Source organism: Syngnathoides biaculeatus, chromosome 8, assembly GCF_019802595.1.
Source record: "Syngnathoides biaculeatus isolate LvHL_M chromosome 8, ASM1980259v1, whole genome shotgun sequence".
NCBI lineage: Eukaryota > Metazoa > Chordata > Actinopteri > Syngnathiformes > Syngnathidae > Syngnathoides > Syngnathoides biaculeatus.
Genome location: NC_084647.1, coordinates 9,944,053 through 9,958,043, shown reverse-complemented (window position 1 = coordinate 9,958,043; position 13,991 = coordinate 9,944,053). Strand labels below are relative to the sequence as shown.

Below are 13,991 nucleotides of genomic sequence, written 5' to 3'. Positions count from 1 at the left end.
AAGCATGAATGTTTTTATAACCAGGTTAAAAACTCTAATGCTTTTAGGACAATTGCATGGCACAAACATCTAACCAAGAAAATGCTAAAACAAAAAGCAAAAGTTGCAACATAACTTTTTCTTCACGGTTTTGTGACATAAATGTTATACACTACATTCCCTGCACACAAAATTGTTAGCCTAAAAGCACAATTAAAGTACTTAACTTCTTGTGATCCCAAAAATATAAATATACCAATGTCCTCACTAAAAAAACATGTCCCTCTCTCCATGTTTAGATTGTCAGAGATATCTGCAAAGGTCGAATAGAGACAACGTGACTTGCTGAATTTGCTTACTTTTTTTTGTTTTCTGAAAACATTCATACATTTCTAAGCAATTGTGCTAGTAGGCTAATGAAATCCCGGTTTTAAGATGGATACAGTTGGACCTTAGAATTGAGTTACATTATTTCCCATGGGAATATCTAAATAACTAAGAAGCCAACTAACATCATGTAACTTTGGAGATGATAGTGTACTATGTAAACCATTTACTAATAATGTAGACATCTATTTGGGAGATTAAAAAGTTGCACATAAGAATTTGAGCGTAAAGATTTATGACTGCCAACATCTTTGTACTGAAGACATCAACACATCAGTTATTGTTTATGATTTGTCATTTGTTTTCATTGCTTTCAGTGATTCAGCGAATACATCCCGGTGCGAAGAGACAGTAAAAGGGACTCCTGGAACAAGTCCCAACAGGGCAAACAACCAGGAGGAATTCAGCATTGCCATTAAACCGCCATCAAGGCAGCCTGATTCCATCTGGGTCTGTCGCTGACTGGAGGGCTTTCCAAACATCAATCTTTATTTGTGTAGAAATGTTGTGGCTACTTTTTTTTTTTTTTTTTTTAAATGAGAATGGGAAATCATGACTCACCTCCCCAAAATGGATCTAAATGTACGTTTGAAAAACATGAAGCATATAAATGAAATTTTTCAAATGCATATGCAGATAGTCCAGGTGTGACACAGCTACAGAGAACCAAGTTACATCATTACTGTAAAGACTTCGGATTGTATTGACCTTTGGGCTTTAGTTGTACTGGAGTATTACAAATACTCAAAAGAGAAATCCAACTGAGGAATGAAATAGATGGATCCTTAAAGTGGGACTGACATACCTACAAACATTCTAAAGTTGATATTGTAATGAAAAATACATATAATAGTATTCACTTCAATGTCTATACGAGAGAGAAAAAAAAAAAGTGAGCGGAGAGCGAGTCATCCATGCACAAAGTTGCGGAATTGAGTGTCCCCCGAAATCCAAGTGGTCGCCATATTAGTCGCGTCCTCTGTCCTTGACATCATTGTGCAGTGCCTGCTACTATGGAAGTCGAACAACAGAGATATTCGCATTTTTCCGATGCCCCTTCTGACACCCAAGCTCTTTTCGAAAAGGACACCACCACACAACCAAGTGAAGTTACCGGGCAACATTACACTATTGTTTCGAGCCCTCAGGACAATATTACACTATTGTTTCGAGCCATATTCAGATGATAAGCCATCACGGCCAAACCGCATCCCGTCCACTCCCACGGCGGAAATGAGCCATCGCGGCTCATCGCAGCCGGCCGGTGTGGCTTATGACAGAGCAGAGCGGTGCTGCTTTTAGGGGGGTGCTCGCAGTCGAGCCGGGGTGTTTTATGGCCGCGCGCGACTGAGTAACGCATTCTCGGCTGGGTTCTTAAGAGCCGCCCCGTCCCAAAGCCCAACGCGCAGCCTTCGCAGAAGCTGTGACCGCCGAACGTGGCGCCTCAGCCGGTGTGGCTGAGTTTCGGCGCCCGTGGTGGCATATAAGGAGGAGGTGGAACTGAGATATGTTGCTTTTAGGGGTATGTTCAAAGTCGCCGCAGTATGCGATGAACACTATCGAGACATTGTTGGCTGGGCGACGCGCACATCGAAACATTTCATACCCGGATCTTTTGCTACGTTATGAGAGAGACCGATTACGTGGTCCGCCCCAAACTATTTTTTTTTTTTTTTTTTTTTGGAGCTGCATACGCACCTACCTGTTATTTGGAACCCACGAAGCTCTCGTCCTCTGCACCCATGCAATCAATTTTTCACAACGAACAGGGTCTCTTTCAAACTTATGAAGGGTAAATCCATTCTCCAGAGTGTTCAAGCAATGTCCAGCAATGCAACGAGCCGGCATTTTGGCTAACACAAAGGAACAACGAGCTCCCTTCCCGGAGGTAAAACTAATGCAACCAAACGAGTCCACGAGGGGGCACCACTGTCCTTTACGTCACTTCCTGCTTCTTCCCGAAAACAAATTCCTGAGGAGGATTTTCATGGCGGGAGTTACAAAAATCTTTATGCGTCAAAATCACGTTTTGTGGTGAAAAAACACATGGGACCATATTGGCTATGGGGTTTTCATTAATAATATAGCAAAAATCATCCGTTTGACGACACTTGACCATTAAGTGTTCTATACATTCTTCTTCTTTTCCTTTCGGCTTGTCCCGTTAGGGGTCGCCAGTGTGTCATCTTTTTCCATCTTAGCCTATCTTCTGCATCTTCCTCTCTAACCCCAACTGCCCTCATGTCTTCCCTCACCACATCCATAAACCTTCTCTTTGGTCTTCCTCTCGCTCTTTTGCCTGCTATAACACTTGAGCACATATTTAATGTTTTGTGTATGCAAATGCATCAATGACATTTATGATGAGTCTGATTTGATCTGTTTTGACATTGAGAAAGTGCTACAAGGTTTGCACGTGTACACTGAAAATGTTCTGGGTCATATTTGACCCATGTCATCTAAAACAAATTTTAGATTTACCCATATATACTGGACTGTATTAAATTTAAGAAATGATGGGGAACTTTGAAACAGTATAACTCATGCGCGTATTTCTTATGGTACCATGGTAATGGCGTTCAAGAAGGAGCTGTAAAACAGTCACGAGAACCATACTTGCAGTTTCCTGTAGAAACATCCACCTGTCATTCTTGGGAAGGTACGAAAATGGTACTGGTAAACTTGACATTAATGAAAGAATGAATGGGCAAATATACTGACACAAATCTGCTGCTTATTGACGAGGATAATGAAAATGAAGAGGGTCGACATTTCAGCTGGATCTAAAACATAGTGCGGAGGAAACTCAATTGGTTTCAAAGGAAAAAAACAAATAAAGCTACTAGAATGGCCTAGCCAATCACCTGACTTGAATCCCGTTGAAATTCTATGGAAAGAACTGAAACTCAAGGTCCATTAAAAAAAGCCTAGAGAAACTTCATTTGAAGACTGCTTGTGCGGCAGAATGGGACAAAAAAACCAAAGCAATGCATGTTATTACAAAAAGAGTTTTGGTATAAAATATTCAACAAAAACCATGTGGCATGTCACATTATGACTCACATCTTAATTTCTTTCTTTGGATGTATCCATCCATTTTCTGAGCCATGTCCTCAGGAGGGTTACGGGAGTGCTGGAGCTAATCTTCAGGCAACCTGAACTGCCCGCCAGTCAATCGCAGGGCACACAAACAAACAAATAGTCGCACTCACAATCACAGGTATCCAATCAATGCATGTTTTGTTGAAACCAGAGTGCCATAGAAAACCCACGCAGGCACGGGGAGAACATGCAAATTCCACACAGGCGGGGGTGGGATTTGAACCCCAATCCTCACAACTGTGAGGCAGAAGCACTAACCAGTCATCCACCATTCCACCTCTTTGGAAATCTATTTGAGTAAAATGGTGGCGTGTTAAAAACTTACTTCAGCCCCTGTATGTGTGTTTCTATGGCACAGATGGGGTGTTTCCCAAGAACATTCTGTGTGACCACCATATTTGCACATTTATCATCCCGACAGATATGCTATTTTCATAAGATTTATTGCATTTTGTTTAATAAAGATGATGATGATATGCTTAGTTGTTGACCCAGAACGTACTAAAGAAAATGAACACTATTTAAGGTTAAACCCATAATTTTAGGTATCGTATACAAAGCGGCCACTTAAAGCCCACCAATTTATTTGTCTCTTTGAAAGAAGGGTGTCCTCTTGTTCTGTGACGTCACCCGAGAGGTGAGTTCAATGTCGTTTTTTTTTTTCATGGGGACAAACAACTAAACAAGTACTGTACAACCAGTTGTTGAGTCTTACCTGGGTGGGGGTGTATCTCAGCCCGCTGTCCATGTAATCCATCACCGTGTGGGGGTCCAAGAGGAGCGAGAAATGAAAATGGGAGCTACCGCCGTTGTTGATGGAGCTACTCTTCCTTGTTGTTGTCTTTCTTGAAGTTTTCCCAATCTCCGAGGTGTACTGTAGTTGTCAACAAAGTCACATTAAAAAAAAAGTTTTAAGTGGAATTATTTTCTTTGATTTTTAATGTGTAAGACTTTGGTACATGTAATTTATAAACGTCCAAAAGAGTCCCGGGTATACAGGTCGACCGGTCGTGTCCTACACCGGAGAGAAACGAAGTGAAATAGCAAAACGGAAGGGGAAAAAAAGTCTTCCGGTAAATTCAAGTTTCTGTGGGCGTGGCCAACCCGCGCACCTGTTCGCACTTCCCTGTTTACCTGGAAAATTAAACGTAACTTTTGAATATGTTGAAAAGCAAATGTAACCTTTTAAACAACCATCTAATCTACCTTATCAACATCCACTCGTAATAAATAGAAGATACTAGACATAAAAGATACAAGAGTTAGATACGACTGCATTCTGTGAGGAGACATTTAGGGACTACTTTTCCGTGCGGATTGGCCGCGTTTCAACATTTTAGCAATTTAACTGACAAATAACGCGATTTAACACCTGCACTGGGTCAAATATAGATTCAAAGCTTTCGTGCGGTCTATTCTGGTTTCGGTTTTGTGATTTAATGCCAACTTGAAAGGTGACTCACTCACCTGAGCTGACTCACCTGCTTCCAGCGATGACACGTCAGGTTTCAGTTTTGTCGTGGGAGGAATGGCGGCCCGATGAAGAGCGTTGGCAAATCGTCATATTTCTCTTCCACTCGTTTCCATTTTTAGCTAGATGACATCAAGGAATGGGGTTCACGCACACATACTCACACACCTCCAATTTGAAAACGTTTTTCCCCTTAAATCATTATTGTCAGTCGGGAAAGGAGAAATTTATCAGGACATTATTCTAAAACTATTTCTCAACATTGTCACAGTTCGTTTTTGTTTATATACAGTATTTACAATAATAAACATGCAATCATGTGGAATACAAAAAAACCTCAAGATTAAGAAAAAAAATTACTTTTGCTAAGATCCATCCATTTCCTAAGCCGTTTATCCTCACGAGGGTCGCGGGAGTGGTGATACACTCTGAAATGGTTGTTAATCAATCACAGGGCACATGTAAACAAACAACCATATTGACTCCAATCAATACATGTTTTTTTTTTTTTTTTTTTTTGGGGGGGGGGTGTTAAGCTGAGTGCCCAGAGAAAACCCACGCAGGCGCAGGGAGAACATGCAAACTCCCCACAGGGAGGGCTGGGATTGAACCCCAGTCGCTCTACAACTGCACCTCTTTGCTGTCCTGTGTATTATATACTGTATCATTATGTTAACAGTCCTTGAAGAGCACATAAGTCCAATATCAGAACAATGCTCAGGTTCTGATTGGGGAGCAGGGCGATAGTTGTGGAGGTTCGTCAAAATCACGACCTTTCGGGGCTGTTCACTGTTATTCCCGACATGAGCAGTGAAGTACCCCAGCTGGTACCAGAACCCAAGCTGTGTGTGGAGGCGTCCCTAGAGTCAGCTTCTGTTGCCAGAGATGGGATCCACTAGGTCCTTGCCTTGGGCCACTGCCCACCTCACACGGCACCCAACACCAATGGGCCCTATCACAAGAGGTAAGCCCACGGGAAGAGGGCCAGCACACATGGACCGTACCCATTCGGGCACGTAACCGCCATCTCTATCTCATCTACCATCTCAAATATTTTGTATATTTTATTCTCAATATTTTGAAAGTTTTGTGGAAAATGTCATAATAATGTTTCAAGATAACGTGAACCATGTACATACAATAAAACCTTTTTTTTTGCAAAACTGTGCAAAATTATTCACTCACAAGTCAGAACTTTAAGTTGAGTCTTGTATTTGTATACAATTAACTTCACATGTACTTATTTAATTTCTATCCATTAACAATAACTATGGGTTATAAATATAACATTGGCGTCAGCATTTTTGTATTACTAGCTCTAAAATTACAATATTCATATCAAATTCGATCATTGTTTCAGTCTGTGAAAGGATGACAAGATGGGAGTGGAAGTTGTGACTTTATTGACGAGTCTTCCCCTTAACCTATTTTTTAAACACCACTCTGTTGACTAATAATAATAAAAGTAAATATAGCATATATTTGTGTGTTGTCTTGCCACACAGTCAAACAGCCAGTTTATACTTGTACTTACATACAAGACTGAAGCTTCTTTTTTGGGGGAGGGGGGGTGCATAGTGAGACGTACAGAGCTACAGCACTGTCACAGGAAGAGAAAAACAAACAAATAGAAAACGAACTTGAAGATATTTATCTATATACTGTATACATAGACAGAGAGAACATCATCTTATGTATCAGATCAATGCACACCACCACACAAAAAAAAAGTCCTCTGGAAAGCAAAAGCCATGATCATAACATCAACTATACAAAGATGCCACAGAGCGAAAATTCATTTTTATTGAGTGGTGAATTCATATGTGGAGCTTTGGAAACAAAATTCAGCTTTGATTATTGTGTCATTGATATTATTTCTGTTGTTGTAAATGTGTTTATGTATAGTGTCGATCAATGTTCCGAGAATACTGCGCATGCTGTTTTAGAGGGTATGAAATAAAAATGGGAGTCTTGAGTTTGGAATAAGCCTGAATTTACTGGCCCCAAATTCCCATGCAAAAATCTATCTGTTAGAAAATGAGATGTGGCATGAAATTCAAATAAATTTGGTCTTCGACTTGCTCAGTAAGTTGTCCCCTGTCACAGTCAGAAATGGAACATTCCACTTTACATTCATTTTGGGTATAACTTGCTGGGTGGGGTGTATGGCAAAGTATGGGAAGCCTTATTATAAACCATATTAAAATTTACAAATAAAGAAAATGAATTTTCATTATTTATAAATATAGTTTAAGTAACGTTCCTCGGAGTTTTCAGAATCAAATGTTGGATGAGATCCAAAATCCGGGCTGCAGTTTTGCCTAACCCTGATATTAGAGCTTCCTCACCATCAATGAATGCTTATAATGCTCTGGAAAAAACAAAAGACCCACCGAAATGTTTGTATACTGTTTCAGAACTTTGTTGTTAAGAGTTTTTAATTAAATTAAAATGTAAATAATTACAGTAAGTACATTTTATTTTCTTACGTATAAGCAATGTCACTGTCCATCTTGTGCATAGAAACAATAAAATAAATACTTTTTAGGGAATGAAAGCTCTTATTTTTCACAAATACTTAAACCTTCGGCGGTACTGTATTTTAATGATGGTCATGAAGATGATAGTTGTAGAGCTAAATATTGTTTTAGAAGGTACTTGGTATACAAAGTTTGTAAACTGCTTTAAAATTATTCCAAACGTATTTGGAAATTTGGAGTGCATACAATAAAGCAAAAATGATGATTTAACTGCTACAAGTATAACTTAACCAATGACAATCAGACTGAGAGAGAGAAAGAGAGAGAAAGAGAGAGAGAGAGAGAGAGAGAGAGAGAGAGAGAGAGAGCGAGAGAGAGAGAGAGAGAGAGGAGAGAGAGAGAGAGAGAGAGAGAGAGACTTTAAAGTTATGTCTGACCCCAGAATTTTTGTACGATAGTGGTCTAAGTCCAAACAACCGTCAGGTCAATCAATATTTAATGTTGTTGTTGTCCTTTCGGCTTGTCCCTTTCGGGGTCGCCACAGCGTAATGAAAGATGATAAATGTAAAAGTCACTTACAATAGCACACAGTTGTACTGGCACCCAAGCAAAAAAAAAAAAAAAAAAAAAGTGCTGAGTGCTGAATAATGGGCCGACTCCTACTTGTCAAAATCGGAACTAAACTTCAATTTAGACCTGTACTCATCAATCCTGCATCGAACTAAAAAGATTACATGAAATAAAATTACATACAAATGATGTTGGCCCATTACAGTTCTCAGTAGATCATATAGCAGAATCAGAGCAAGCTGATCATTTTTCAGTGGTTTCTTTATTTTTTCCCAGAGCTGTAGATATGCATTTTGATCATATGATCCATCCATCCACTTTCAATCATGTTTGTCCTTGTTAGAGTCACAGGTGAGCTGGAGCCTATCCCAGCTGACGTTGGGCATCGCCAGTCAAATGGAATATATATTTCATTCTTATAATATCATTTCTATGTATCATCTGTAATTCAATGTATTTTCCCCCCTCATCTGCGCTTTCACTATACATTTTAATTGGTACAAAGAACCTTCATATACAAGCAACCTACTAAGAGGAGAAAGAACAAAAAACGGCGGTGTCAATTCTGTCTTAAAAACATGACAAACAGTTTTGGATTCACATCTACAAAAAAAAAAAAAAAAAATGCAGAAATGTTACACATCCTTGATCCAAGCTAGTGGAAATGACAATAGAGAACTCCTCGGAATCAACAACAATGCACAAGAAAAAAAAAAAGAGGCAGGGAGAATGTATGCAAATGAGTGAACAATCAGCATTGTTATGATCATCATCATTATCATCTTGTTATGGAATTATAGGTCAGTAGTACGCTCCAGTAGGCTCCACGGTGGCACCCCCAAGGGCTCAGATCTGCATCTGCTCCAGGTATTTGTAAGTGGGGTTCTCATAGCCGTGGTTCTGCATCTTGTTAAGGTGGCGTTCCTCCGGTGTCAACATGGGATCCACCTGCCGCACACAAGGCTCATTAGTTGTATAGAAAAAAGGGTTCTACAGTATTTTCGTAGACTGCGCGTCATAGCGCAGACGGTGGCATATCTTGATTGATCGTGAAAGCACAAGACTTGCTGGCAGACTGGCGATCTGACACAAGTGTGTGTCATTTGACACTTGCAGGGTGCACGTGGCATCTTCGTCATTGAATGTCGGTTTTAACTTATGCCTGCTTAGACCACGTCTATGTCTTGGCGCATGGTAGACCGCCGGTCTAACAATCGGTGAATGTGGCCGAGGTGCTGAGAGATACACATGCTCCACAGACGTGCGGTGGATCAGACGTATTTCATTCAGACAAACCCCAATCCCAGTAAAGTTGGGACGTTGTGGAAAATGTAAATAAAAACCCAATACAATCCTTCTCCATCTTTATTCAATTGAATACATGACCAAGACAGTATGTTTAATGTTTGATAAACATGCTAATATTCTCTGATTTGGAATTCAATGCCTGCAACGTGTTCCAAAAAATCTGGGACAGAAAAAGACCAGGAAAGTTGAGGAATGCTCAAAAAACACCCATTTGAATCATTCCACCAGGGAACAAGTTGAGTTGCAAACAGGTGAATGTCATGATTGGGTATCAAAGGAGCAATCCCGAAAGGCTCAGTTGTTCACAAGCAAGGATGTGGGAGGTTCAAATAGTCCAACAGTTCAAGAACAGCATTTTTCAATGTAAAAATGCAAGGAATCTAGGGATGTCATCATCTATGGTCCATGATATCAAAAGATTCAGAGAATCTGGATAAATCTCTGCACGTAAGCGGCAAGGCCGAAAAACGACACGTAACATGTATCAACAACACCTGGAAATACTGACAATTTCTCTGGGCCCAAGATCATCTGAGATGAACTGAAACGTGAGATATGGCCTGAGTCCACATTTCTAATTTTTTTTAGAAATCCTGGATGTTGTGTCCTCTGCTCCAAAGAGGAAAATGACTATCCGGAGCCAGCATCTGTGATGGTATGGGGTGTGAGTAAGTGCCCACGGCATGTGTAACTTGCACATCTGCATTAAAGCAAAACGATAAAGCTAAGTTTTAGAGCAACATAAGCTGCCATCCATTCAACATCACTTTCAGGGACATCGCTAGTTAGTTCAGCAATACAATGCCAACCCACATTTTGCACGTGTTACAACAGCGTGGCTTTCTGGTAAAAGAATGCACACAAACAATGTGGGTGGGGATTGATACATTCTGTAGTTAAAGTTGCTTGTTGCTACATTGGCTAAGAGCAGTGACAATGCTCCAGTCACGCACACATCACTAACTCCTCTTGTGCAACTGGAAACCTCTCTATGTGAGACTTTTTGGGCCGCTTTTAAAAGGAATGAGAAAAGTTTCTCCGATTGGACAGAATTGAAATCAGCTCTGAACATGCTCAGACCGGCCCTGATGTCCCACTTTAAAAAGCACTGGGGGGAGGCCAGAGTTATGGCAAGTGTAGCGCTGGATTTTCCCCTATCACCAACATACAGCCACAAGAATAACTAAATAATAAAATAACTAAAAAATAAAGCAAGAAAGAGGATCTACAACTGTGTTTCTTGGAAATCCAACACATCCACAGCTCCATATAAAGTCTGCTGCCTATAAATCCAGTGTGGTACTTCCTTGTATCTTTACAATCGACTGATTGACCTTTTTAATGATTTTTAATCGATATAGTTTTGTCCATGGGACTAACTAGCTGAGCAAAGATTGATCCCTGAGGATTGCAATAATATTAAATGGATATACATACATATATACCCCTAGATTTTCAGGTAAAGTTAAACTTAAGGCAAAAACTCGGCCAGGCAACAGCTCCTATTATGAAAAACGTGTAAGTCGAGTAAGTCCAAAGGCACAGGCCGTATTAATTTACTATTCTCCTGCAATTCGTGGGGAAAGCGATCAAGAGGAAAACTCGGCCCCCTACAAGGGTTTGTAATTGCCTATAGATACCACAAGAGAGTAGCAAAGGGCAGCTTTTGTCATCATGAAGTTGCTAAACACACTTTCACTAGATCCCACCAATCCACTATTTAAATAGTTTTAGAATTATTTTAGTAATTATTAGCAAAGCAAATTTATTTGTATAGCGCATTTCATACACGAGGTAACTCAGTGTGGTTTACATGGTTAAAAGGATTTGAAAACAAAGAGATAAAACATTTAAAACGAGATAAAAACAATAAAAATGAGAAACAAAATATGTATTAAAAAATATATTCTTTTTTCCATCCATTCCTTTTTTTTTTAAAAGCCCAGTTTTTGGACTTATTTCGGAGACGTGACGTACCTCCACGATGCCGTGACTGATGGTGCCATACTGCCTCTTCCGCAGCAGCACTAAGCTGATGACAATCACCGTCGCTATGGCGACTGCGATCACCAGCAGACCAATGAGAACGCTGCTGCCAAAGCTGAAGTCCTCGCCGAGGGGCCTGTACGTCTTCTGGTCAGAGGTGCGACAACAGTGCCAGTGAGGAGCATGGCAGTGCACATAAAGCAGTGGGACTTCAAAAAAACACAACAAGATTTCAAAGATATTTGATAGTTTAGTACGACTTGAACTACTAACTACTTTTAGCACATTCTTCTTATAAGAACCTTCCCACCAAGAGGCAGTCCGGTACAGTTCAGTGAACCACGATGAAAGACATTTTATCAAGAGAAAATGAACCTCCAAATCTGTCGGGGACCATTATAAATCAAGGACCCAGTAAAATTTTGTTTGATTGAATTTTTTGGGGGTTTTCAAAGTTTTAAAAATAATTTTGTTCATATAATAATAATAAATAATATAACATTTGTGGTTTCAGAATATTTTAAAAAACATTTGTCTATTTTTATTATTATTATTAATACCTTATTATTATTGCAGTATTGTTTTTGATCAGTTTCACTTTTTATTAAAAAAACAACAACCCAAAAAATCTTGTTCTTCTCTGAGGCTACCAATGTAAATTGAGCAGTCACTCAATTTTAAGTGTTTTTTTTGGGAGCAGGGGGCGTTATATTATGTATCATTTTTATAATTTACTTCTGAATCTATTTTTAATATTTGCACTTCCTCCCCATTTTTCCATAAAATTTGTATTTTTCATCCATACAGAAAAGATGAAAATATTTGTTATTTTTCATCAAATTGCATTCATATTTTCCAAATATTTTCTTTTACAATTTCCCCATTTTTTATACATTATTAATTTTTTTCCAGCAAAATATAATCCACTATTTTCCCTATTTCATTGTTTTCCAATAATTAGCATTTTAAAAAATCAAAAGTCGTGTATTTTCACATGTTATGGTTGTATTTTCTGAATTTTGTATTGTTACCAATATTTAACTATTTTTACATCTATGTGTATTTTTAATTTGCATAATATTTTTTCAAATTATTGATATTTTTGAGCAATTTTTTCAACATTTGTACTTTTTTGTTCTTATTTTTTTTCTTTTTTTATATTTGCTCCTAATATTCAGCTATTTTTTCGTGTGTATTTTTCATCAATAGTATTGTTGTTGTTTCTATCTTTTTCATATGTAATCCTAATATTACGCATTTCATTTACTTTTTATGTGGTATTGTTCTTCAAGTTTTAAAAAATGTTTCTGAATATTTAGCAATTGTATTATTTTTTTTAGTTCATAGTTATACTTGTTTGTGTCATTCGTTTTCCTCATAATATACTTCCATAAATAGCACACAACAAACACACGGAGCCTTGTTGAAAATCAAATTAGAATGTGAGTTATTTATATATATAAATATATATATATATCATATTTTATAATTGGGACACAATACAGGTGAATTGTATGGGCGTATGTGTGTGTACATGTAGGTTAGGTATGTGATGTATTTATGTGGAAGATGTCCGCCGGATGCAGTGCAGAGACACAACTATAACTCTTCTCTGTCAGTCATGTGATGGGGCACATATGTTATCATACGTGGCATCACATGACTCAGTGAGGGAGGTGTGCATTCCATTCACATAACACACATGCACACATGCACAAACCAACACAATGTACTAGCCTTAATAAACAACCAATAAATGGAAAAATAAATAAATACATAAATAAATAAGGGGTTCGGACTAATAATAGGTGCCTAAAAATATACGTACCATCTTACATTTCTACTAGAGTGGAACGCGGAAGGTCAAACGGCCCCTGACGTTGCAAAAACTTACTTAAATTTGGAAAAACTATGACATCTAATGTGGTCAAAGCCTCACGTCAGTCTTTTCAATATCGGTTCCTGGAAACCTCGGGGAAAAAAAGCATCTGACACCAGTTTTGCCGAGTGACGCGAAACAGGGTAGACATCAAACATACAAAAAGTGTACAAAAATATCTAAAGTGCCCATTTTGAAATCAAACAGGAAGTCGGCATTTTGGCTTGAAGCGACCATTTTGGGCCTCTTTGAGTTTTGTTCTCATGACTTTAAGTGGTTCCACTGTACATCCAAGTCAGACCCGTTGCACTAAGAATTCATGAGCCACACCCTCTTATGCTGACGTAGTACGCCAAGGAGGCCAGCGCAGGGCACCACCATACTCACCAGCTCATCATCATGCATTATGTGGATTCTCTCTGCACTGTAAACAACTTCTTTAACATCCAGAGACTCATCAATCACCTGTCAACACAGACAGGGCAGCCCGGGTTACTGCGTGTGCCTGCGTGTGTATATGTGAGAGATAGGTGGACAACGTGTGCAGTAAAGTGAAGAGATTTTCAGTGCGTGGGTGATGGCGCTCTTTTATGCAAGCTGGAAGAAGAGGGGTGTATGTGTGAGCATAAAAACACTCCTGGCCACACATAAACACAATTTTTTCCTGACTGAGAGCACAAACCTGTGGTGGAGGCACCCCCGGTGCCAGGATGTTCATGTGGTCTGTCATAAGCAGACGTACATTGCCGTGAAGACACACAAACACACACGTGCAGGCGACAGACACGCACAAAGAGCTTTTAGAGCAGGGGTTCTCCAACTTTTTGGG

General features: G+C 39.2%; 2 protein-coding genes across 11 annotated transcripts in view; both read right to left on the bottom strand.

The window, feature by feature from the left end:
- st14a (ST14 transmembrane serine protease matriptase a) overlaps positions 1-5,077 on the bottom strand; it is a 39,788-nt gene extending 34,711 nt beyond the window's left edge. Inside the window, exons 1-2 of one of the 6 annotated variants that reach the window (XM_061827711.1) lie at positions 4,936-5,077; positions 4,184-4,342 (exon numbers count right to left, since the gene is read on the bottom strand). In XM_061827711.1, the coding sequence (XP_061683695.1) occupies positions 4,184-4,225 (42 nt within the window). In that variant the 5' untranslated portion in view covers positions 4,226-4,342; positions 4,936-5,077. Of the gene's footprint in view, positions 1-3,429; positions 3,527-4,183; positions 4,528-4,674; positions 4,732-4,840; positions 4,915-4,935 lie in introns of those variants that run through there. The other 5 variants (XM_061827712.1, XM_061827713.1, XM_061827710.1 and 2 more) reach the window with 5 other exon arrangements.
- A 3,155-nt stretch (positions 5,078-8,232) lies between these two features.
- Positions 8,233-13,991, bottom strand: part of aplp2 (amyloid beta (A4) precursor-like protein 2) — a 97,682-nt gene continuing 91,923 nt past the window's right edge. For 3 of the 5 annotated variants that reach the window (XM_061826855.1, XM_061826856.1, XM_061826858.1), the window contains 3 exons: positions 13,550-13,627; positions 11,275-11,430; positions 8,233-8,937 (listed from right to left, as the gene is read on the bottom strand). In XM_061826855.1, coding sequence (XP_061682839.1) covers positions 8,836-8,937; positions 11,275-11,430; positions 13,550-13,627 — 336 coding nt within the window. In that variant the 3' untranslated portion in view covers positions 8,233-8,835. The remainder of the gene's footprint in view (positions 8,938-11,274; positions 11,431-13,549; positions 13,628-13,991) is intronic. The other 2 variants (XM_061826859.1, XM_061826860.1) reach the window with 2 other exon arrangements.